General features: G+C 39.4%; 1 protein-coding gene across 8 annotated transcripts in view; it reads right to left on the minus strand.

The window, feature by feature from the left end:
- Nucleotides 1–25,698, minus strand: part of sdt (stardust) — a 660,846-nt gene that overhangs the window by 43,508 nt on the left and 591,640 nt on the right. For all 8 annotated transcript variants that reach the window (XM_070087045.1, XM_070087047.1, XM_070087048.1 and 5 more), the window contains 5 exons: nt 12,016–12,258; nt 11,328–11,580; nt 8,962–9,193; nt 6,213–6,427; nt 1,454–1,678 (listed from right to left, as the gene is read on the minus strand). In XM_070087045.1, the coding sequence (XP_069943146.1) occupies nt 1,454–1,678; nt 6,213–6,427; nt 8,962–9,193; nt 11,328–11,580; nt 12,016–12,258 (1,168 nt within the window). The remainder of the gene's footprint in view (nt 1–1,453; nt 1,679–6,212; nt 6,428–8,961; nt 9,194–11,327; nt 11,581–12,015; nt 12,259–25,698) is intronic.

Here is a 25,698-nt window from a genome sequence, read left to right on the forward strand (position 1 = left end):
GAATAGGATAGCAGATGAACAAGGAGGCTTTAGGAAAGGTAGGGGGTGTGTGGACCAGGTGTTTACAGTGAAACATATAAGTGAACAGTATTTATTTATATATATATATATATATCTCCATGGGGAAGTGGAACAGAATTCTTCCTCCGTAAGCCATGCGTGTTGTAAGAGGCAACTAAAATGCCGGGAGCAAGGGGCTAGTAACCTCTTCTCCTGTATATATTACTAAATGTAAAAGGAGAAACTTTCGTTTTTCCTTTTGGGCCACCCCGCCTCGGTGGGATACGGCCGGTGTGTTGAAAGAAGAAAGAAAGATATATATATATATATATATATATATATATATATATATATATATATATATACATATATATATATATATATGTCGTGCCGAATAGGCAGAATTTGCGATCTTGGCTTAAATAGCAACGTTCATCTTGCCATATTGGACAAGTGAAAATTTGTGTATGCAATAATTTCGCCAAAATCACTCTGAATCTAACGAAAAAAATATATTTCACTGTGTTTGTTTAGTATTAAATTATTGTAAACAAATCTAAAATATATTTAGTTGGGTTAGGCTAAAATAAATTGATCTTGTTATAATAAGGTTAGGTAAGTTTTCTAAGATTCTTTTGGTGCAAAATTAAAAATTTTTACATTAACATTAATGAAAAAAATATATCTTTAAACGTATAAGAGAAAATTTTAGAAAGGACTTAATTTTAAATGAGTTCTTGCTAATTGACAAGTTTTACATATTCGGCACGACATATATATATATATATATATATATATATATATATATATATATATATATATATATATATATATATATATATATATATATATATATATATATATATATATATATCTTTCTTTCTTTCAACACACCAGCCGTATCCCACCAAGGCGGGGTGGCCCAAAAGGAAAAACAAAAGTTTCTCCTTTCACATTTAGTAATATATACAGGAGAAGGGGTTACTAGCCCCTTGCTCCTGGCATTTTAGTCGCCTCTTACAACACGCATGGCTTACGGAGGAAGAATTCTGTTCCACTTCCCCATAGAGGTAAGAGGAAATAAACAAGAACAAGAACTAGAAAGAAAATAGAAGAAAACCCAGAAGTGTGTGTATATATATGCTTGTACATGTATGTGTAGTGAGACCTAAGTGTAAGTAGAAGTAGCAAGACATACCTGAAACCTTGCATGTTTATGAGACAGAAAAATGGACACCAGCAATCCTACCATCATGTAAAACAATTACAATTACAGATTTGCTTTAGGTGAATTCACTTTGAACAACCTTTATAGGAATACATTTAGCAAAGTGAATAAAGCAAATATATCATCAACAAACTTTTCTTAAAAGTATATATACAAAATAATCAATTCATAAAAATAACAATTAAAATTTTAAAAATAAAAGTTGCAGAAAATAAAATTACATACCAAAGGCTCGTTAGTCTTGTCTATACGGACAATTTTGACACTTTCTTCAGGATAATTTGTGACTCTATCCAGCACCTCCTCCTCAGGCAGGTTCCCCACAGACAGAGGCTCACGCTCAGCAATGCGGTCATGAGCATACAAGAGACCTTCTACGGAGTATTTGTTAAGTATGTCAATGAGTTCTGCTGCCTCAGGTACTGTGTATTCTTGAAGTTCCTGAAGAGACTGGGAAAGAATAAAAAATACACATTATAAAGTGTAGAAGTTTTTCCTGCATTTATCTTTTTTTTTTTATTTATATTATTTATTATTTTCATATAGTCGGACTTGAGTCCTGGAAATGGGAAGTACAATGCCTGCACTTTAAAGGAGGGGTTTGGAATATTGGCAGTTTGGAGGGATATGTTGTGTGTCTTTATATGTGTATGCTTCTGGACTGTTGTATTCTGAGCACCTCTGCAAAAACAGTGATAATGTGCGAGTGTGGTGAAAGTGTTGAATGATGATGAAAGTATTTTCTTTTTGGGGATTTTCTTTTTTTTTGGGGGGGTCACCCTGCCTCGGTGGGAAACGGCCGACTTGTTGAAAAAAAAAAAATTAGTATAATACTCCATCTATGATAGCAAGGCAGAAAACAGTCATACCCCACCCTATGCCATTAATTGGTTCCCAGAGCAGTGACATAACCTGGTTTTTTATATAAACCAGACATAATGCCTTAAAATGATGATAAACACCATAAAACTAGCGTAAATAACTTGCGAAAGAATATAACTATAGATACACCTTCAAGAACACTAAAAACACATTTTAGTCATAATGAACACAATTAAAAAATTATGTTATTTACCTTGTGATCTGCCCAAAAAACACCTTACAATTAGTGTAAACAATACGCAAAAGAATATAACTCATTAAGGCATTAAAGAATGCCTTTTAATCGTATTTAACTTATCTCCCATCGTAACCACATTGCGCCTGGAGTCACTAGCACTATCCTTCTTAGGACTCATGGCTAACACAGACACAGTAAAGGAATAATCACAAAAATAACAGCAAAAGGCAAAACAAGCACATGATCACAGGACGGGCAAAAATGCATATGGCATCACCCTTGTTTTGAATGAGAACCAACAGCAACACCACCATGCGGCAAGATGGCAGAACTACGTATATGTGTATTTTTTTGTTTTTAATGTGTTTTTATTGTAAATTTTTTTCTAGTTTATTTTTTGTTAATTTTTGTGTGTTTTATTTTAAATATATTACATATTTTGGAAAATTTATTTATTTCAAGTCCTTTTATTATGACATAGGTGAGGTTGCTGAGTGATGTAAAGTTGGATGTAATGCCAGTCACTAAACTTAAATTTACTCTAAAGTGGCATAAAGGCAAATTTGACGTAAGCTGAAATGGTGTAAAGCGGGTTATGACTGTACTGTCAAATGGAATAAAAATTTAAATATGGAGTTCTTTCTTTCTTTCACCAACCGGCCATATCCCACCGAGGCAGGTTGGCCCAAAAAGAAAAACAAAAGTTTCTCTTTTTTAAATTTAGTAATTTATACAGGAGAAGGGGTTACTAGCCCCTTGCTCCCGGCATTTTAGTCGCCTCTTACAACACTCGTGGTTTACGGAGGAAGAATTTTGTTCCACTTCCCCATGGAGATAAGAGGAAATAAACAAGAACAAGAACTAGAAAGAAAATAGCAGAAAACCCCGAGGGGTGTATGTATACACTATATGCTTGTACATGTATGTGTAGTGTGACCTAAGTGTAAGTAGAAGTAGCAAGACGTACCTGAAATCTTGCATGTTTATGAGACAGAAAAAAGGACACCAGCAATCCTACCATCATGTAAAACAATTACAGGCTTTCGTTTTACACTCACTTGGCAGGACGGTAGTACCTCCCTGGGCAGTTGCTGTCTACTAACCTACTACCTAGGAAATATGGAGTTACAAATGCAATTAAAATAAACAAAATTGCAAAAAAATTATAGTTTGAAAACTACAAAAATAAATAATGTTTAGAAAGACCGAATTGGCATGGCACAAAAAGCACCAATTGTTCATGGCAAAAATTTAACAACTGAAATAAATAACTCAAAAATCATGCAGAATTTATCCACTGCTAATGTTCACTTTCCAGAAATTCATTATAAAACGAATATCAAACACAACAGAAATAATCTCCTCCTCTGTGAAACAATTTGCTAATCACAGTGATAAGTTATTATTGAGATACTTTGTTTAGAGAAGCAACATCTAAAATATAATTAAATTCTTAAGAAAAACTTAATGAGAAAAACGCCTTGCCAGAGCACCACTATCCAACTGCAGGAGCTGAGGGGTTGTCAAGAATTCCCTCTGTTGTATACATAGTATACAATAAAATGGGCTTAAATGTAAAATACTAAAATTTTGAAAAAATCAAAACTTGCTGATAGTTATTTTATCAATATTAATAATGGTGGGAATCGGCCAGTGTGATAATAAAAAAAAATAAAATAATAATGCATTCTGACTAAAGAAGAAAAGAAAAAAAGTCATATTAGTGAGTTATGTAGTTATCTTAGAAGCATAGTAATGCATTACAAAATATTGTGACAATAATGGTAAACAATGGCTGCAGAAAAATATCTTCACATACTGTGCAAGCTTATATGATATAATGTTATAACATATTAGCTATCAGTCTCATTATTAAAATAAAATTAATAAAATGCCCTAAAATTTCTTAGTGAAGATTTACTGTATTTTTTTTTTCAACTAATCAGCCTTATTCCACCGAGGCAGTGACCCCCAAAAAAAAAAAAAAAAAAAAAAAAAAAAAAAAAAAAAAAAAAAAAAAAAAAAAAAAAAAAAAAAAAAAAAACAGAAGTTTTTCATTTTAAATTTAGTAATTTACACAGGAGAAGGGGCTACTAGCCCCTTGCTCCCTGCATTTTAGTTGCCTCTTACGATACGCATTGCTTAATCCTTAAACTGTCCAAACGTAGATCTACGTTTGGAGCACTATGCGAGCGAACATAAATCTACGTTCGGACAGTTTTAGGGTTAAAGAGGAACAATTCTTTTCCACTTCCACATGTAATTATGCATCATTAGTGAAAGTGATCACACAGTATAAAAGATAGTCAGGATAAGTACGGTCAATTAATTATATTCAAAAGCAACACAAAAGTTCTATCATAGATGATGTTCCCAGCAGAACCTTAAACAAACAGACATTACTAACCCAACCAGGTCTCCTGGGAGGGGTCGCGGGAGCAGCGCCCCCCAGCAGTGAATGCACATAACCTACACAGGCCGCTAGCAACAACAGCAGTGTTGGCAAGGCAGTTGGCAATATGTTTAACTCTAGGTTGGGCTTCAAGAATACAATCTCTCTGAAAACTAGTCATAGGTATGGCAACAGACTCTTTGATAAAAGTCACTTTTGATGATGGGGGGGAAAATATATAAACAAGAAACAGTCCCCAAACTTCTTTCTGCCTCACAATTACAATACTATTACCAGGTGTTAGTTTAAAATCACAATGTTACATCTTGTACAACAAAGAGATGCACACAATAATGAGTAGCTTTCTGATACAGTGACTTAATACTAAAAAAATACATCAGCAGAAAAAAGGGGTCCATTATGGAAATACATTAATTTTTTTTTTTAACATGCTGGCCGTCTCCTACCAAGGCAGGGTGACCTGTAAAAGAAAGAAAAGCCCAAAAAGAAGGAAAAAACTTTCATCATTCAACACTTCCACCATCACTCATACATAATCACTGTCTTTGCAGAAGCACTCAGATATGACAGTTTAGATGTCCCTCCAAACTGCCAATATCCCAAACCCCTCCTTGAAAGTGCAGACATTGTACATGTACTTCCCATTTCCAAGACTCAAGTCAGGCTCACTGGTTTTCCTGAATCCCTTCACAAAATATTACCCTGCTCACACTCCAACAAGAAACATTTATTATTATTGCACTTCACTATCTAAAAATGAGGTACTGGAGATTCTTATTAATGCTAATACAGTGGAACCTCGTTTTTTGTTTGCCCTGGTTTTCAACGACTTTTTTCGTCAAAATATTGTCCCAGTTTTCATTCATTGCCTCGGTTTTCCTCCACTGTACCAAACGTGTCTGTCTGCCCGTGCCCACACAAAGCATCCCACACACGCATTCTGAGTCAGTCTGGCTTTGTTTCTCGTCAAGTAAACATTACCCTGCGCATTCATACAAAACATTTCGTAAGAATCCATTGTTTTTTGTGCTTGTTTATCAAGTGCGACTGCTAAATAAGCCACCATGGAGCCAAAGAAAGTTCCGAGTGCCAGCCCTTTGATAAAGAAGACGAGAAACACGATAGAATTCAATGGTGGTAGAGGGTGGTAGTGGTTGTGATGGTGGTACAGGGTGGTAGTGGTTGTGATGGTAGTGGTTGTGATGGTGGTAGAGGACGCCAACAAGAGTCTTCAATAAACGTAAAAGTGATTTAAATGTTCACTTATCCAAACTATAGTTATTCTCCATAAAATGTATTTTTTGTTAATATTTCTGGCTGTCTGGAATGGATTAAATGGATTTACATTATTTCTTATGGGTAATATTGCTTCAGTTTTCATCGAATTCGGTTTTCCTCAGACTCTCTGGAACGAATTAAAGACGAAAACCGAGGTTCCACTGTACTATACTTTTAACAAAAAAAATATTCACATGTGAGCTGATATTTTGTTTTAAACTTTGGATTTTTACCTCGGCTAAAAGTTCCTGAGCATTGTCGGTAACAGGTGTGGGAGGTCTGTTTAGACACCAGGTTTCCTGCACCTTATTGTGAACTGCCAGCACCTTCTGGAACTCTGGATTGGTTAACAGTTGGGCCACTAGGGTCATATCTTCACTTATTCGGTGGCCATTTGATTTGAGCACTGTCTGGATCCTTTGTAATGACTGAATGAGTTCATTTATACCTGAAAAAAGTACAATACAAAAGTAAATTTTAAAAAGAAATAATAAGCTACCCGATAAAAAACAAATCAATAAAATTATGACTCCTCCAGCTACAAAAATAAATGCTTTAATCTAAGGCAATATACAGCACTGTACAACTCTTCCAGGTTTAGCACTTAATTTTATTATTATTATTATTATTGTTATAGCTTTACACATGCGCATGCAGACATGCAAGAAAGCTCCAATTTTAATCAGCATTCTTTTTATATATTCTGAGGCATATGTAGCATATCTCTCATGTATGCACTGCCGGCAGTAGTGTGTGTAAATACACTTTGTGAGGCTTATGGTGTATCTCAATTTGTAAACACTTAAAATTTACTTTAAGACCTATATTAGGGATTAAAATAAATCCCTAATACTGTATTGGGATTAGAGTACAGTGCCTCCGGAGGAAGGCTGGGAGATGTTGTGGCTCAGAGGATTATTTGAATTGTGATGTCTACATGTTTTTACAAGTCAACTAAAGAATGAATTACTGTGAATGCTTCCTGTTTTGAGTCACCTTACCATGCTGCTTATCCATTAAATCTAAATTATGATCATAATAATAGTGGGCAATTTTGAATTTAATTGACTTTGTCCATTAAATTCAAAAATCAATTTACTGTACCCAGCAATTGGCCAATTCTGGATTTAGCAGAATTTGCTTGGTTAATAGAAAATCAGTGTACCCAGTGGACCATAACAATAATGGATAATTCTGGATTTAACCCTTAGCAGTCTATGATGAACTGGCTCATCATAGCAATCAGAATACATGACATACTAATACGTCATAATAATCAGAGTCCATGACATAGTAGTATGCATTATTCAGAGTACCCTCAAATCTGCTATGCACAGCAAATTTTGGTTTAGACATGAGAGAATGGGTCTATGCAGTGGGTCTGTGCAGTACAAAACAAAAAATCCTGACCCCCACAGTGCATGACAACAACAGCTAACCTCTGACTCCGAATTTCATGGCTTTATTGAAGTTTCTTGGTGCCTAGTGATATAACAGAAGACCAGAGGTGGTCCAAAATGGGTATCACAATAGCAGAAACAGTGGATTTTAGGAAATTTTCCTGGGAAAATTTATGGAACAACTCCCCCCCCACCTGTTTTATGACTGTTCATTACATTTACTTCAATTATTGGGTTATGGTTTATTAAACAACAAATATGGAAAAAACAAGGATTTTTTTGTGACTATAGATTCAAAATGAAGGGCAATTGTTATATAGAAGGGGCCTGGGAGCAAGATCAGTGAACTGAGGGAGGGTTCCTTTAATCCTCTGACTGTTTCGGTCGTATATATTCGTCTTACAAGGTACCATGTTTGACGTATATATAATCATAAATTCTAGCAACTTCAAATTAAGCAGGAGAAAGCTGGTAGGCCCACATGTGAGAGAATGGGTCTGTGTGGTCAGTGTGCACCATATAAAAAAATCCTGGAGAACGCAGTGCATAATGAGAAAAAAAACTCCGACCGTTTTTTTTTTAATTAAAATGCCGACTTTGTGGTCTATTTTCGTATAGTATTTATGGTTGTATACTCGTTTTCTTGGTATCATTTGATAGAATGGAAAACATATTAAAGAAATAGAGTGATTTTGATTGGTTTTACTATAAAAAGAACCTGGAAATGGAGCTTAAAGTAGGGGAAATGTTTGATTTTTTGCCGATGTTCAAAAGTAAACTAATGATGTCATTGTCCAATAAATGTCCAACTAGCCATTCTAATATGCAGTCATGAATGGGTTGACATTATCTGTACAATTATTACAATATTGCAGTAGTCTGCATAACAGTAAATCTTCTAATTTTTGTTTGAATAAAAATTCAAAATAGAAAGCAAGAGTAATATCAGAGGGGCCTGGAGACATGACTGATGAACAAAGAAAATGTTATTTTCGAGCCAGGAATGTCTGCATTGCTCATTTTGGACCTTATTTTGAAATTGTCATATTTTTAAAATTTTCGTGAAACTGGCCAAATTGCAAATTTCTGACCACGTTATTGGGTAGTTCAAATCAGTAAATGGGCAGTTTCTTGTACTCAATTGATAGAAAAAACGGAGGATAAAGAAACAGCTATGAGTTTGGTTGACTGCAACATTGGAATTAGCCGAAAATAGGGCTCAAAGTGGGCGAAATCGCCGATTTGTAAATATCGCCGAGGTCGCTAACTTTGCGAGAGCATAATTCCGTCAGTTTTCCATCAAATTTCGTTTTTTTGGTGTCATTACAATCGGGAAAAGATTCTCTATCATTTCATAAGAATTTTTTTTTTTTTTTTTTTTTTTGGAAATTTTGCAACACCAGACCTCAGGATTGGGGGTTGCAACAGTCAAGGGGTTAATGGTCACATTCACAAAGGGAATAAAGGAAAATGATATTCACTATACAACCTGTTCCAGTGGAACACATCAGCATCCTATGTACGTAATTTAAAGTATTTTACTGTTCTACCCAAAACTTATCATTAATGGCAGGTATCTTACCTATGACTTTGCTTGGTGTGTCTGCACCAGCCTGAGCTTCCACCCCAGCTTGAGCTTCCACCCCCGATTGAGCTTCCACTCCAGCTTGCAACTCTTCAACTGTAAATGCCTCATTTACAACCCCAGTTGCTACCGGCTTGTTAGCAAGCTGTTGTAGTTTCTGGGAGGATCGAAGAGATGATCTTAACATGGCTTCATGTTCTTCACGTTCCCTCCGAACCTTTAGCTCCTCCTATAAAGCAAGTGTGCATTTCAACGTTAAACATCAATACATTGTGAAAGAAAGATAAGCTTAGTTTGACAGTGAAGCAATGTTTTGAAATAACAATTACCTTATGAGCTAAGTGATGAAACTTAAGGGAAATACACTATGAAAATATATGGTAACTTGTGTTGTAACTATCATCAGTGTCTTCTTGTTCGATTATTTATGTTTTTACTGTATTTCCTAGTAAGTTTGCTTAAACAATCATCCCTGGTGCACACACACTAGTACCCAGTGTGCCTGAAGTTTTGTACCTGAAGGTACAAAACTGATCATTCATGCCCTATGCATAAGAAGGCCACCTCTTGAAATTATTTAATTGTTGACCTCTGATCCACCCTTACACAAGTGAATTTGGTGCAGAAAAATTCAAATGGGAAAAGAAAACCACTAGAGCTTGGAGAAAAATATTAATGCCGTATCATCATTAGGTACTGGATGGATTGCTAGTTGTCACTTAACTCTTTAACATCAATTGGGCAGAAGAAGAAAGGCAAAAGGTTGAAAGATAACCACCCAGTAGAATAATACCATCCTGGAATATGAATGTAAAGGGGAAGATTGTTAAATGTTGTGCACTCTGCCAGGATTACTGGTCTTGTCTATCTCTTACAAACTATTCTGTAACAATTTTTCCTTTCAAATCCCCTTGGAAAAATAGGTTCAAATTTTCCCTGTAGGTCACGATTTTTTTTTTTTTAACACTGGCCGTCTCCCACCAAAGTAGGGTGTCCTTTACACCTGACCTAATTCCATATATTTCTCCCCATTGAAAATCTCCTACCCCCTTCAGTTTTTTGTTTAGATCTAGGACATCCAACTTCTTTTCATTCATAACATTCACAATTAATTAACTCTTTCTTATCACCTCTACTACATCCACACACATTCAAACATCCCAACTTTAAGGTGCTCTTTTTAAATTTAGTAATTAATACAGGAGAAGGTGTTACAGTCATACCCCACTTTACGTCATTTCAGCCTATGTCAAATTTGCCTTTACACCACTTTTCCAGAGTAAATTTTAGTTCAGCAAACGTAATTACGTCTGATTGTACATCACTCAACAACGTCACCTACATCATAATTTTTTAGTTGTGTTCATTATTCTTTAAAAAATATGACTAAAATGTGTTTTTAGTGTTCTCTAAGGTTTAGCAATACAATGGTACCTCGAGTTTCGAACAGCTCCCAACTCAAACAATTATGTAAATGTATTTTTGTAAGTGCTTTTGTAAGTGTATTTTCATGGGTCTGAAATGGACTAATCTAATTTACATTATTCCTTATGGGAACAAATTCATTTGGTATCGGCACTCAAACAGCCTTCTGGAACGAATTAAGTTCATAACTCGAGGTACCACTGTAGTTATATTCTTTAACGAGTTATTTACGCTAGTTTTAAAATATTTGTTGTCATTTTAAGGCATTAAGTTTGGTCTGTGTCAAAAACCGGGTTACGTCACGGGTCTTGAAACCAATTAATAACGTAGGGCGGGGTATGACTGTACTAGCATTTTAGTCGTCTTTTACATCACGCGTGGCTTACAAAGGAAGAATTCTACTCCACTTTCCCATGGAGATTAAAAATATAATATAAGAACAAGAACCATTAAGAAAATAGAAGAAAACTAAGATGGGTGTGTATATGCATACACGTACATGCATTCATAGTATGAACTAAGTGTAAGTAAAAGTAGCAAAATGCACATTCCCTGTCATCTTGCATATTTATGAGCCAGAAAGAAAAGACACTAGCAATCCTACCATTGTGAAAAAACAATTACAGGTTTCCATTTCTCAATCATTTGGCAGGACAGCTGTGCCTCCCTGGGTGGTTGCTGTCTACCAACCTATTATACCTAATACCAACATGTAGGTTGTACATGACTAAAATCATTTGGGGAGTCAGCAGAAGAACAGCGTGTCTAACATTTGTGATGCAGATGGACAGCCACAGAGATTTTTACTTTTTTTCATATTGAAATCTATGTAAAGTCTACCTGTATTGTACTGCCAAATGAATTTTTAACAGGGAGTCACCAAAGGAAATAAATAAATTTGGCAACTAGCGTAGAGGGTACTAAGACAAACGTCGTACCTCGTATTTCTTTATCCTATTCATCTCCTCCTGTGTGGATGGCTGCTGTATAAGTCCTTCTTGCTGTGAGGGAGGGAGCTGAGGGGATCTCTGTGGCTGGTCTGGGATGCGCTGAGGTGTAGACTTAGGAAGTGTACCATTCTGTGGTGTGGCACTACCAGATGAGCCACCCTTCTTGCTACTCTTACTGCTGTTGTTATTGTTGTTGTGGATTGGTGTCAGGGGTTGACCCTGTGGCTTAGGTGGTGGGTATCTGCAAGGAGAAACAAAAAATATGCAGGGTATAACACTATTACAGTAAGGTCAATATACAATTGCTTTAGTGTAGTTGTACATCAACAGTTCTTAACGTGGAAAAATAGATACAAATCCAATATAATGCAATCCTTTATTGACTATGTTTCGCCCATAGTGGCCTTTATCAAGTCACAAATAGATCTATCTGGGTAACGAGTACATGAGTATATATAGGGAGCATAGTGTGGATACTGACCTTTGGGAAGTCTTGATACTGACCTTGGGTATCTTAATACTGACCATGGAGGTGTCTTGGCACTGACCTTGAAGGTCTTGATACTGACCTTGAGGTCTTTGTACTGGCCCTGGAGTCTTGATACTGACCTTGGGTGTCTTAGTCCTGACCTTAGGGAGAATCTTGATACTGACCTTGAGGGGTCTTGATACTGACCTTGGGGGAGTCTTGGTGCGGGCAACGAAGGAATCAGGAACGTCGACTGCCATCTCACGGTGGCCGGGGTCGAACTCTACCATGCTGATCATGTTGTCAAGGCCTATCTCTGGGGCTGAGATGACGGTGCTGGGGTCCCTGCCCTTGCGAGAGTGACGGGGGGTGCTGCCCCCGGTGCTCTTGTGGTGAGGGGTGCCCCGACCCACCTCCCCACTACCACTGCTCCCTCCCGACTTGCGAGAACTGAAAAAAAATATATAAAAATTACTGAGAAAAAATGAATTAGCAATTCTGGATATACACAATGATCTCTTCATGATTAATAATTTCCTGACAATTTGTATACACAAAGCTCCTCTATAGTGTTTTTTTTTTTTTAATGCGACTGAAAAATTATTTTCGAAGTTCAATAGGACGTGGAAAGGTCTTCATAATATCACCTTATTCAATTTGTGATGACCTTTTAAATCACATTTACAAATAATCACGCGATATGATGGAGCTCTGTATAAGAGCCTACTGTGTACAAATGTTTTAAGCTTATTCATATTAAAGTGAAATTTATCGGGATACTGTATGTGTAAGTCGATGAAAGACTAAGTAACCGGAGCCTCCCTTCCTTGAATCAAACCTGATTATCTCCCATTGTCCACCCTTTAAGAGAATTGCCTTTGTGCCAGTGAAGGGTTCCTGATCTAAGGAATTGGATCTATTACTCCCTTGGAACAAATCTGGTTATCCCCCTCTACATAGACCCTGAGAGAGAATATTTTTTTTTTTTTGTATGTGCAAGTTTCTAAAGTTTCTCAAGTCAGTGCCTGATCAGCTGGGCTATGGTGCTTATGTTGGACTTCGCGCGATTATCATCAACAGCCTAGCTGATCAGGTCATCCACTGGGAAGCCACCTCTGAGACCAGGTCACGAGGGTGTCGATCCTCGGAATATTCTCCAGGTAGGCAGTAACTACATACAAACTTCTGGTGATTTACGGAGAACAGACAAATGTTCCCGAACATTTAATAAGGCAGGCATGCAGGTACCTGACATATAACTATTTTCCACAAATATTTATTATAGTAAAAAAATTACACACAACTAAAATTGTCAGTCCAATAGCTCCCGGCACTCAGCTACCTAGTCAAGAGAAAAGTTACGACAAAAAAAAAATATTAATTCTCACATTGCAAGTCAAAATATTATTTTTCATTTACCGGCAAAAAAAATTTAATTAAATATTTACAAGGACTTACTAACCCAGTCATAAATTTGAGCATGGTGGTGGTGGTGGTTTAAAGCCTCCACTTTACATTAACTCGATGGCACTGTCGTCCATGGTAATATACTTCAACTGTTTTGCACAATGATGTCTGTGTTTCTGTACTACTATCTTGAGTCATAGTTTGTGTGCTTATAAAACTACAAGTTCTCATCCTATTAACCATTGTCAAACTGGTATCTATCAAGTTTCATGGTTTGTCCTGTCACGCTTGTGATGAGCACTCGCACACTATTACTTTACACTAGCATCGCTTCTCATAATTCCATTTCAGCTAAACTTCACTGTTAATTCTTCATATAACCAGCACATTTACTTTTCCATAAAATCTCTTACTAATTCACAAATTAATATCCATGGCAATAGGTGTTTCATAAATTCAGTTCAGGTCCCACTAGCACCAAGATACTTCACTAAAATCCCTTGTATAGTGTTGACAAGCCACAAGACCTTCCCATGTACATGCGTAGCATCGAGTATTTCCCGTTATCTCCTACCGTCCTCCGGCGCCAGGTATCTTATCTGATCGTGTAGAATGTGCCGTTACTCACCCAGATTTGGTATCACATCAAAGATAAAACCAACCAACAGAGACTATTATCACACACAAATGGGACCAGGAGCTGTGACTCAACCCCTCCAACCAAACAGGTGAACATGTACACACACACACAAGCAAGCGATGTAGTGGAGGCAGGAACTATACATAGTTTTAAGACGAGGTATGATAAAGCTCATGGAGCAGGGGAGAGAGGACCTAGTAGCGGCCGGTGAAGAGGCGGGGCCAGGAGCTGAGTCTCGACCCCTGCAACCACAATTAGGCGAGTACAAGCTTTGCATATAATAACAGAGCTTTGCCTATTGTTCTTTTCCACTCGGGAGGGGGGAGGGGAGAAGACTAGTTTCGTGCATTTATAATTCGTAGTGGTGTCGCAAAAATACCTCGTCCACAAATATTTAACCGGTTAGGATACATATATACACTTTCCTACCCCTCGAGCGCTGACAACACAGGAATAGCATAAATCGTAAATAATTTCTGCCCATGTAACAACGATAAAATAATCAATCTGAGAGATGCTTGTATTGCAGAGGAACGATTAAATTAATTTTTTTTTTTAATTACGAACATATTTAATTTCGGTGTAAAAATATTTAGTGCTTTGAAAACACGTTAAAATTGTATTCGCTTAATACTAAGCATTAAGAACTGTAACGCAACACAAAGTTTTGTCCGACGCAGCAAGTGTTGTGCTGAACGAAGTGTGTAGCAGGAAGGTCTTGAAAGATGTTGGCTAATTAAGAAGTATATACCCCGAGGAGCCTACTACACAGTGAAGAACAAACTTCCTCTCATTAAAAGTAAACAAAAACGAAGTCTAGCAACTCTTCATAACATTAAAAAATGACGATAAGTTTGCAAGCAGCCAGCCACATTAGACCAAGATCTGCAAAGCGAGGCAACTGACCATATCGTAGATCAGCTTCTAATAACCAGGTCGCCTTGAAAAAAAAAGTGGAATGAAATGGTTCTAGTTTTAGTGGGAGCGAGTCCTCTTTACTTCCTTCGGGGTTAATATGTTTTGTTTGTCAGGGAACTGGAAAATATCGCCTCAATAAAGAGCAGAGGGTTGTTCACCAATCCCGCAGGTGTGGCGTGTGAGAGATGTAGGTGTAGATGTAGAAGCTGGTGTAGCACGTGCAGGTGTGGCATGTTGGGCAGGTGTAGTGTCTACGAGGGCCAGGACTAGGGCTCACACGTGATGTTGACATCAAAATTCCTGTATTGATTACATCTACCAGCTTGTGCTGCCATCCAGTGTTCACTCAATTACGCAACTCAAACATCGTTAACGATTACTTAAAACTCTATCAATATGAATGGCATCTATCCTATCTTAAACCCTTTAGCACCCAGGCGAGACTGGAACTCAACCCTTGCAACAAAAACCTAACATAACCCCTTCCCTAAAATCACTCGACTGTCATGGTTCTCACGGACCTTCAGCGCGATTCAATATTTAATGGATCTGTGCTAGCCTCCACGCAATATACTGATCAATGTCTCAAGCAACTGTTAGTATATTGTGCTGAGAGCAGAGGAACACCAACACAGCAACCTCCAGTCACAAATAGTTTTAAGAATGAGTACGATAAGACCTACGAGGTTAGGAGTGAATCTGGCAAGCGGTAAGTTGAAAGGTGGGACCAGGAGCTAAGAGTCGATCCCTGCAAACCATATACAGGTGAGCATGCACATGCATCTCACACACTCACACACACACACACACACACACACACACACACACACACACACGAGAGACAAGGTGGACAAAGACAGGATGTTCCAGAGATGGGACACAGAAACAAGGGGTCACAATTGGAAGCTGAAGACTCCCATGAGTCAAAGGGATGTTAGGATGTATTTCTTAAGTCATAGAGGTGTCAGGAAGTGGAATAGCCTAGAAAGTGACGTAGTGGAGGCAGAAACCATACATAGTTTTAAGACGAAGTTTGATAATTCTCATGGAGAAGGGAGAGAGAGAGGACCTAGTAGCGATCAGTGAAGAGGCGGAGCCAGGAGCTATGGCTCGACCTCTGCAACCACAAATAGGTGAGTACACACATACACATACACTTATACATACAAGCACACACACACGCGCGCGCGCGCGCATATACAACAGGCCTAGTGTCTAATCGACATGTGCCTATGACAAAATGGTAACTAACTCGCTTGTTAGCCAATACTTACACGAATACAAACACACATGTACACGCACACACAAAAATGTTCCGACAACTATCTGTTGATGCTGTTGCGCTCCACTTGCTGTCGTTGTTACTGAAATAGACCCACAGTTGCTACTGTTGCTTCTGCTGCTGCTGCTTTGACAGTTATCAGCTGCTGTTGCTGCTACTAGGATGAGTGCCAGGACTCATTCACAAGCCGTAGCCTGGCTGTCGGCCGTGCCAGGTGGATGTAAAGATAACTTAAGTAACACTTCCTGTTATTCTCAGCGTTATGTCCGAGACTATCTTCACCCCGTTACTTGGATACTTGCTCGTATACCTACTCTCTCGTCCAATCTGCCTGCTCTGTCGTCCTAGCAAAATATCACAGATTCAGTCAACTGGCCACAAATCAAGTGAATCGATAAACGGGAATAGAACAGACACTGCCCTTGATATACCTTTGAAGAGTTTCGAGAGTTTCACTACTCTCAGAGCCCGGCCATGAGCCAGACTCGTCTAGTGCTTGCCTGGTCAACCAGGATGTTGCTGCTGGAGGCCCGCTGCCCCACATAGCCATCACAGCCTGGTTGATCTGGCACATGACAATGATGATACTTGTCCAGTTTCCTCTTGAAGGCTTCCACACTTCTTCCAGCCGTGTTTCTGATATCTTCTGATAAGATGTTGAATAGTCTGGGACCCAGGATGTTGATACAGTGTTCCCTTATTGTCCCCACCGCACCCCTGCTCCTCACTGGGTTTATTTTACACTTCCTCCCATATCATTCACTCCGGTATGTTGTTATGGCAGTGTGCAGATTGGGGACCAGGCCCTCGAGTTCTTTCCAGGTATATATTATCATGTATCTCTCTCTCTGCTCCATTGAGTACATGTTCAAGTCTTGAAGGTGTGACTGGCTCAATGTGAGCCGTAAGGGATCTCCGTAAACAATCTCTTTACACAGGACATAATCAGTGAAGATCCTCGGATTGAAACACAAGAGGCACATACTAAATAGGTTCAACCCTCACAATGACGAAGCAACTGCAATTTGGAGTACAAAATAAAGTTATAATGTAAGCTACATGTATATTGTAAATAGACCTATTTACCTGTGATCTGTTTCTGGAGTTTTTCTGCTCCCGCGGCTACACAAACTCAACTAGTATTCTCTTTTTCTAAAGTTTATTACTTAAAACATATTAAAGATGATGTTCATGACGTTTCTAATGTGTAAACTAAATAAGGGGACAAACAGGAAATAAGAGACAGCGGGATGGAGGAAGAGGAAGAGATGGGGTAAGAAGAAGGTAGGTAGGTGTGGGGAGTGGGTGATGGTAGGTGTGGAGGGTGAAGGCAAGAGAGAGGTACACCTCCCCACAGGATAGCAACATGTGAGAGACTGGTGATGGAAGCGGGGAAGCAGCAAGACAAGCTGCCACCACTGTGACGAGGCTTTCAAGCTCTACGTAAGAGTATTGATAAGCAATAACGCCAGGTGGCTTGTGGTCACCCTCCCATGGCGCCACCCCCTTCCCCCTTCCTTTCCACGATACTCCCCTCCAACACTTCGCTGCCCCCTGCTCCTCCTCCACGCTGCTCCCCTCCCTTTATATAGGTCAGGTCGGCCATGTGCCCGCACCAACTCGACTAAAACGTTAAAAGTAAAATATTACGTGTTTCAAAACGCACATCTAGCATGTGACCTATGATCTACCTTGTGTGACCCTAGCGGTTTTAGCGCTTGGTGGCTTGTACTTATGCTATGCTAGGAATTTAATTTCAGCATGAACACTGAGAATTAATACGAAGGTAAAACTCGCATGTAAACAAAAACAGAGATGGGAGATCTGTGTTGATGATTCACAAATAACCCGTATCCAGGAGAGGTAACGTAAAGACCACGTTACTGTCCGCCCTGGACCACTGTCAGGTCAAATCTAAGTAAGAGCAGAGAAGACAGGTGAAGATAAGAGCGTGGCAAGAAGGTAGTAGTAGTGGCTACCTGGAGGTTATTCCGGGGATCAACGCCCCCGCGGCCCGGTTCATGACCAGGCCTCCCGATGGATCAGGGCCTGATCAACTAGGCTGTTACTGCTGGCCACACGCAGTCCAACGTACGAGCCACAGCCCGGCTGATCCGGCACTGACTTTAGGTATCTGTCCAGCTCTCTCTTGAAGGCAGCCAGGGGTTTATTGGCAATTCCCCTAATGCTTGATGGGAGGCTGTTGAATAGTTTTGGGCCCCGGACACTTATGGTGTTTTCCCTTAGTGTACCAATGGCGCCCCTACTTTTTATTGGGGGCATTTTGCATCGCCTGCCCAGTCTTTTACTTTCGTAGGGAGTGATTTCTGTGTGCAGATTTGGGACCATTCCTTCCAAGATTTTCCAAGTGTAGATTATGATATATCTCTCCCTCCTGCGTTCCAACGAGTACAAGTCAAGTGCTTCCAAGCGTTCCCAGTAGTTAAGGTGCTTGACAGAACTTATACGTGCAGTAAAGGATCTCTGTACACTCTCTAGATCTGCGATTTCACCTGCTTTGAATGGAGATGTTAATGTACAGCAGCATTACAGCCTAGAGAGAACAAGCAGTTTAAGTATTAATGTGATAGCTCCAACAGCCTGGTTGACCAGCCAAACATCATACAAGCCTGGCCCAGGGCCGGGCTGCATTGATATTAAAATTATCGAAACCTATCAAAGGAGGTGCCGGGTCACCACTTGGAAAAGATCCGGGCCAGGACAAGATCGGCGAACCTACTATCAAAGGTAAACTAATGTAGGCAGATGGACAAACTAAACCTGGCACAGGCAGAGTTACCTCCTTGTTCTCAGACCAGTGTGTAAAACCTGAAAAATAGTCGATCACTACACACAGTTTGGCTCTTGCATTCTGGTATTCTCCCCCTTCCCATTAAAGGTACATACCAACGCCCCTTCCCCTACTAGTACACACACACATCCCCTCCCTTACAAGTACATACATTTCAATAAAGGATAAATACGCCGTTTTATTGAAAATATTTTGATCCTGGAACCTTGGTCACTCTAAAATTTAAATAAATCAGGTCCAAAAATCGAAACGTTGCTAATAAAATGTCCCAGTGTTGCATTTTGCGCCATTTCTAACAAGGTGTCGCTATCACACATCAATTTTTAAACGTTAGCTGTTTAGATTTTTTTAACTTACAGGCTGAGTTACGAAAGCCAATAAAAACTGATTTAACCACAAATAATAATAATAAAAATTTGCGCGATGTCTATCAGCGCAGTATTTCAACGAAAATATGCAACGTTAAAATTTGCATGGTTATACCAGTGTTGGGAAGATAGGCTGTTGGATAATCCTACTCGGCCACTTCCCGGTATATTGTGTCGTGGTTTGTTTTACCGGCAAATACCGAGTGACGCGGATAATGAGATAATTTCAAGGCGCTAAAAATATCCCACACTGTCAACTAGACCACAACACCAGCTAGTGGAAGCCAAACTAATTTGTAATTTCTCAACCTCGCACTGATTTTCAAGGTCGCATCATATAAGTTCTCAACTCGCCTATCGTTTTTTTTTTTCACGTGGCTATCAAATGAGAAGAACACGCTCGAGGACACGACAGGATGATGTATATAATGGTACTGGCACATTAGGGTGAGACAGGACACATGAGGGAAAGTTCAAGATGACAACCACCAAGGCTGGATCCAGAAGACCACTGGATGCGCTTCAACAATGGCCATCCTATTATAAACAAGGGTAAACTCATTTCCTGCCATTACTACTGGGCAGAGATTCGGCACAAAATCCCCCCTGACGCACTTCCTGCGAATTCTGCCTACATTAGATGAGTAATGAAACTGTGGGTGAGCACAAACTGAGCAGCAGTGTTGGGGACAGTGAAACAGCAAGCACCATGGGTCTCGCCTCATCAGTGTCGTGAACCGTCATCAGCATGGGTGGGAAGTGTAGAGATATTCGGGTGTCGGCCGCCCGGCCCACCATCACACTTCCGGCCCCCACAACACACAGCTAGTAAACAAAGCATGGTGTATGCATCGAGAAAGTCACACCAGGGACAATAAAAAGTATTCAAGGTACAAAAGCATTTATCACAAGCAGAAGGCAAAATAAGATCGCTAGCAAAAAGTTCTACAATAAGGTTATTTATAAGTCAAAATCTGGTTGGAGGTGCAAAACAAAAGTACATGCTATTACAACAGCATATACTGTTTTGTTTTTACCAAGAAATTAGTCATATTACCAAAGACTACCAGTCATATGTTATGTTAGTAGACATCACTGCTTATTACAGCACACGCCAGTAGCTGCTTCCTGACCCCCACCCCTGCTATAGGATCATCCACACTACTAAACAGATCATCTTATAACCCATGTTAGGCTATTTTCACTAATGATGCAATAAAAAAAATGATAAAAAAATATCAGTAAATACCTTGGGTACTGGATTTTGTGAGCAACTTCCCATCCTTGGGAGGACAAGACGCATGTTTTATACTTGCAACCCATTTTCCCAAATACAAATGTAAAAAGTACGTTTTGCTAAAAGTCGAGTTGAACGCTGACTTCACGAGAATCTGAACGTGCTTACCTTCTGCCAAAACATTTTGGTTCGTGGCAACTCGTTTTAAACACATATATTTTCCAAGCTCACGGTGGCAGTCAAAAAATTCTTCCTCCTTCATTATCTGCTTTCCGTTCTTGAATTTTCTCATTCTCTTTTTTGAATTTCTTTTCTTCCTCTCATATTTTATTCCTCGTCTCTCCTTCCTTTGTTCCCGTAAAAACAAGCTTACCCACTTCTCTTCTGTTGGTCGTCTTGGCGGATGTCCCCGACCCTCCTCCAGCATAGGAAGAGTGCGAGAGGCTCACCACGCTCAGACAACAGAGCATTGACAGCACCAGAAACCACACCCAAACAGTAGAAACCACACCCGGACAACCCTAGAAACCACACGAGGACAACCCTAGAAACCACACCCGGACAACCCTAGAAACCACGCCCGGACAGCCCTAGAAACCACGCCCGGACAGCCCTAGAAATCACACCCGGACAACCCTAGAAACCACACCCAGACAACACCAAAAACCACACCCGGACAACCCTAGAAGGGAACGCTTGGAAGCACTTGACTTGTACTCGTTGGAACGCAGGAGGGAGAGATATATCATAATCTACACTTGGAAAATCTTGGAAGGAATGGTCCCAAATCTGCACACAGAAATCACTCCCTACGGAAGTAAAAAACTGGGCAGGTGATGCAAAATGCCCCCAATAAAAAGTAGGGGCGCCATTGGTACACTACGAGAAAACACCATAAGTGTCCGGGGCCCAAAACTGTTCAACAGCCTCCCATCAAGCATTAGGGGAATTGCCAATAAACCCCTGGCTGCCTTCAAGAGAGCTGGACAGATACCTAAAGTCAGTGCCGGATCAGCCGGGCTGTGGCTCGTACGTTGGACTGCGTGCGGCCAGCAGTAACAGCCTAGTTGATCAGGCCCTGATCCATCGGGAGGCCTGGTCATGGACCGGGCCGCGGGGGCGTTGATCCCCGGAATAACCTCCAGGTAACCCTAGAAACCACACCCGGACAACCCTAGAAACCACACCCAGACAACACCAGAAACCACACCCAGACAACACCAGAAACCACACCCAGATAACACTAGAAACCACACCCGGACAACCCTAGAAACCACACCCAGACAACACTAAAAATCATACCCGGACAACCCTAGAAACCACACCCAGACAACACTAGAAACCACACCCAGACAACACCATAGACCACACCATGACAACAGAAACCACGCCCTGACAACACCAGAAACCACACCCTGACAACACCAAAGACCACTGTACAGGGAAGGGAACATACGGCTTAACATCCAGGCCTCTCAAAGATTTATGCAGAGAGGAAGGTCAAGTTGCCATAATGTGAAGACCATCAGAACACCACCTGCTTTCCTCTTAATCCTCCAAACCACCATAAGGATTTAGAAGCTGAATACCTTCCTCACTCTCATTTTCGCGCAACCAATGAAACTATACACTGACACTGGTTGAAACAACTAGTGGCAAGCACTTTCTCCACCAGGTCACCGCGATACAAGAGAATCAAGAAGTCTTGATTACCAGACTGTCCTTGAAGATCTGGCAGATGTCAGGCCACAACTTCTCCCAACACTGTGGCTCTGACTGCCGCTTCAGACTTAACTTGTAGCCCAGCCGGAGCTGGATCGCAACATACGTGGGCATGATGTTGTAGGTCTGCAACAGTATGTTGGCATCAACACATTAGAAAATGTTCTAATATACTAAGAGGAAAGTATCGCTTTAAATAGGAACGCAGGCACTTCCACCCGGTGTTGTGCAAATCCTCATTACAGTTCAGAGAATGTTATGACCTCAGGTGCCCAGACTAGTCCACGTGAAAGGAACGCGACGCTACAAAAATAGGTTCCCATGCAAACGTTGTGCCGTAATCGAACAGACTGACTTTTTTTTTTAACAGAGAGAGGCGGGGGGGGGGGAGCGAGGAGGAGGGAGGAAGAGTAGCAGATGATACAGAGATGTACAGCAGTGAGACAAAACAAACTAGTTATACATAGGACAGGGTCTAACATACAACGGCCAGGCGTACAACTATTACTAGAGAAAGCAATAAATTACACACACACATATAATATATATATATATATATATATATATATATATATATATATATATATATATATATATATATATATATATATATATATATATATATATATATATATGTCGTGCCGAATATGTAAAACTGGTCAATTAGCAAGAACTCATTTAAAATTAAGCCCTTTCTAAAAAAAATTTCATATACGTTTAGATATATTTTTTTTCATTAATGTTAATGTAAAAAATTTTAATTTTGCACCAAATGAATCTTAGAAAACTTACCTAACCTTATTATAACAAGAACAATTTATTTTAGCCTAACCTAGCTATATATATTTTAGATTTGTTTACAATAATTTAATACTATACAAACAAAGTGAAACATATTTTTTTCGTTAGGTTCAAAATGATTTTGGCGAAATTATTGCATACACAAATTTTCGCTTCTCCTATATGGCAAGATGAGCGTTGCTATTTAAGCCAAGATCGCAAGTTCTGCCTATTCGACACGACATATATATATATATATTTTTTTTTTATTATCACACTGGCCGATTCCCACCAAGGCAGGGTGGCTCGAAAAAGAAAAACTTTCACCATCATTCACTCCATCACTGTCTTGCCAGAAGGGTGCTTTACACTATCTATATATATATATATATATATATATATATATATATATATATATATATATATATATATATATATATGTCGTGCCGAATAGGCAGAACTTGCGATTTTGGCTTAAATAGCAAAGCTCTTCTTGCCGAATAAGGCAAGCGAAAATTTGTGTATGCAATAATTTCACAAAAATCATTCTGAGCCTAACGAAGAAAATATATTTCACTGCGTTTATTATAAAATTACTGTAAACTTATTTAAAATATATTTAGTTAGATTAGGCTAAATTAAATTGAGCTTGTTATAAGGTTAGGTAAGTTTTCTAAGGTTCTTTTGGCACAAAATTATTAATTTTTATATAAAAATGAAAAAAAATATATCTTTAAATGTATAAGAGAAAATTTTAGAACGGGGTTAATTTTAAACGAGTTCTTGCTAACTGACCAGTTTTACCTATTCGGCACCACACACGCACACGCACGCACGCACGCACGCACGCACGCACACACACACACACACACACACACACACATGACGGAAATAGTTCACACCTGAACATGAACAAAATAATGAAAACGTTCACAACTGAAAAAATCACAAACAAATCTAAATTCACAACACAAGAATAAATTCAGACTTGGGCATGGAACAAAAACACTCAGATTGGGGCATGGAACATGAAACAAAAACATCATAATACTCATGTAAAAAAAAAACAATTAAAATTCGAAACAAAAAAGAGAAAGAAATCAAACTGGGAAAATAAAAGAACAAGACTGAAACAATAATATTCAAGTTGAACTTGGCTCCAACAAATCAATTATTCACTGACACGAATACTGACAGTATCAAAAAAAAAAAAAAAACAGCTGGAACAACTTGTGGGACATCACAGGTACAACAATCATGACTGGAACATGTGGAACGTCACAGTAGGTACAAGCCATGGCTGGAGCAACACGTGGAACATCACAGTAGGTACAACAGACATGTTTGGAACATCACAGTAGTTACAAGAGACAAGATTTAGCATAGTGCTCCATTAACGAAGTTCTACATGTAGCTTCACTGTCACGAGTAAATTCCACCGTAACTGTTTAAGCTTACGCTGTTATCTAACAAGGCAATATTTTGTTTCAAGAGAAATGTGGGGGTGACTATATAGATTTTCAACACATTTTTTGCTGGAGCAACAGTTGTTACTCTCATCTCGAATTTTCACTACATCTCACGATATTTCTATGTAATCTTTCACATGTTCACGTAATTTTATTTTAATTTTCACTCTTGGGACTGGTGATAATGAATGTAAATTTGATATCCAAGGCTGTTGCATCACTTCATTCCTACACGGGAACAAGGTATCATCCTCTGCACGGGGGAGATGGGTAACCTTCAGATTAACTACCAGACTTTCTGATAGCCACAGCTCCACCCCCATCACCCACGTTCTTCAGGGGTGAATCACTGAATCAGGTTGCTAATTCCAGGCGAGTGAGCGAGGCAGCGTGTCCGCCCACCTCAGGTGCCACACTATGACTAAGTGCACCTGGGCCGCTCTGGCACTGCCAGGGGAGAGGGACACAATAGTGTGGTGTTTCCTAATACCTCACATTTATGCTCCCTGCTATACTTGTACACCTCTCAGTTAATTCACTCACGCTCGTACACATATGTCAGATCTAACAATAATTTCCACTTACATCGGGCACTGGTGGAAATGCTAGACACTGTGTATGTTGCATACATGGGTTGTGTAATATTCCCGCTGTCACACCACACTTATAAATTCCCATTTTCTGTAACGAGGTCAGCCGTGTAGAAAATAAATATCCTGGCGTTGTTGTGCTTGATGTCAACCCTGACCCTAACAGGACGGACACTACCATCCTGACGGGCACTACCATACAGAGGGATACTACTATACCGACGGATACTACCACAACTAATTACACCCCAACTAATAAAAGTGGCACTGTTGTAATTTTAATTTAGCCAGGTATAACCAGGACGACGACAATGTCATCTGTCATCTCAAGGTTTTCCCCACATCATGACCATCAACCAGCAGCATCCACTTAGATACAAGACTTTTAACTCGAGAGAAGTATATTTTCTCTCAACCACATGGCCGGTATAGCCTTTACAAACATTACTCATGATGCCACCCACAGTGCACTTATTTCTAACTATTTACTATCCCTGACTGACTCACCACGAGGAAATAATATAACGAGTATGCTTCGAGATATGAATGACAACACTACGACGAGTGAAGGAGAACTACATGTCAATAAATATATATACTTCGACGTACATGTTATGTTATGTTAATCAAGGGGAAGCGCTAAACCCGGAGGATTATACAGCACT

This window comes from Cherax quadricarinatus, chromosome 20 (genome assembly GCF_038502225.1).
Source record: "Cherax quadricarinatus isolate ZL_2023a chromosome 20, ASM3850222v1, whole genome shotgun sequence".
NCBI lineage: Eukaryota > Metazoa > Arthropoda > Malacostraca > Decapoda > Parastacidae > Cherax > Cherax quadricarinatus.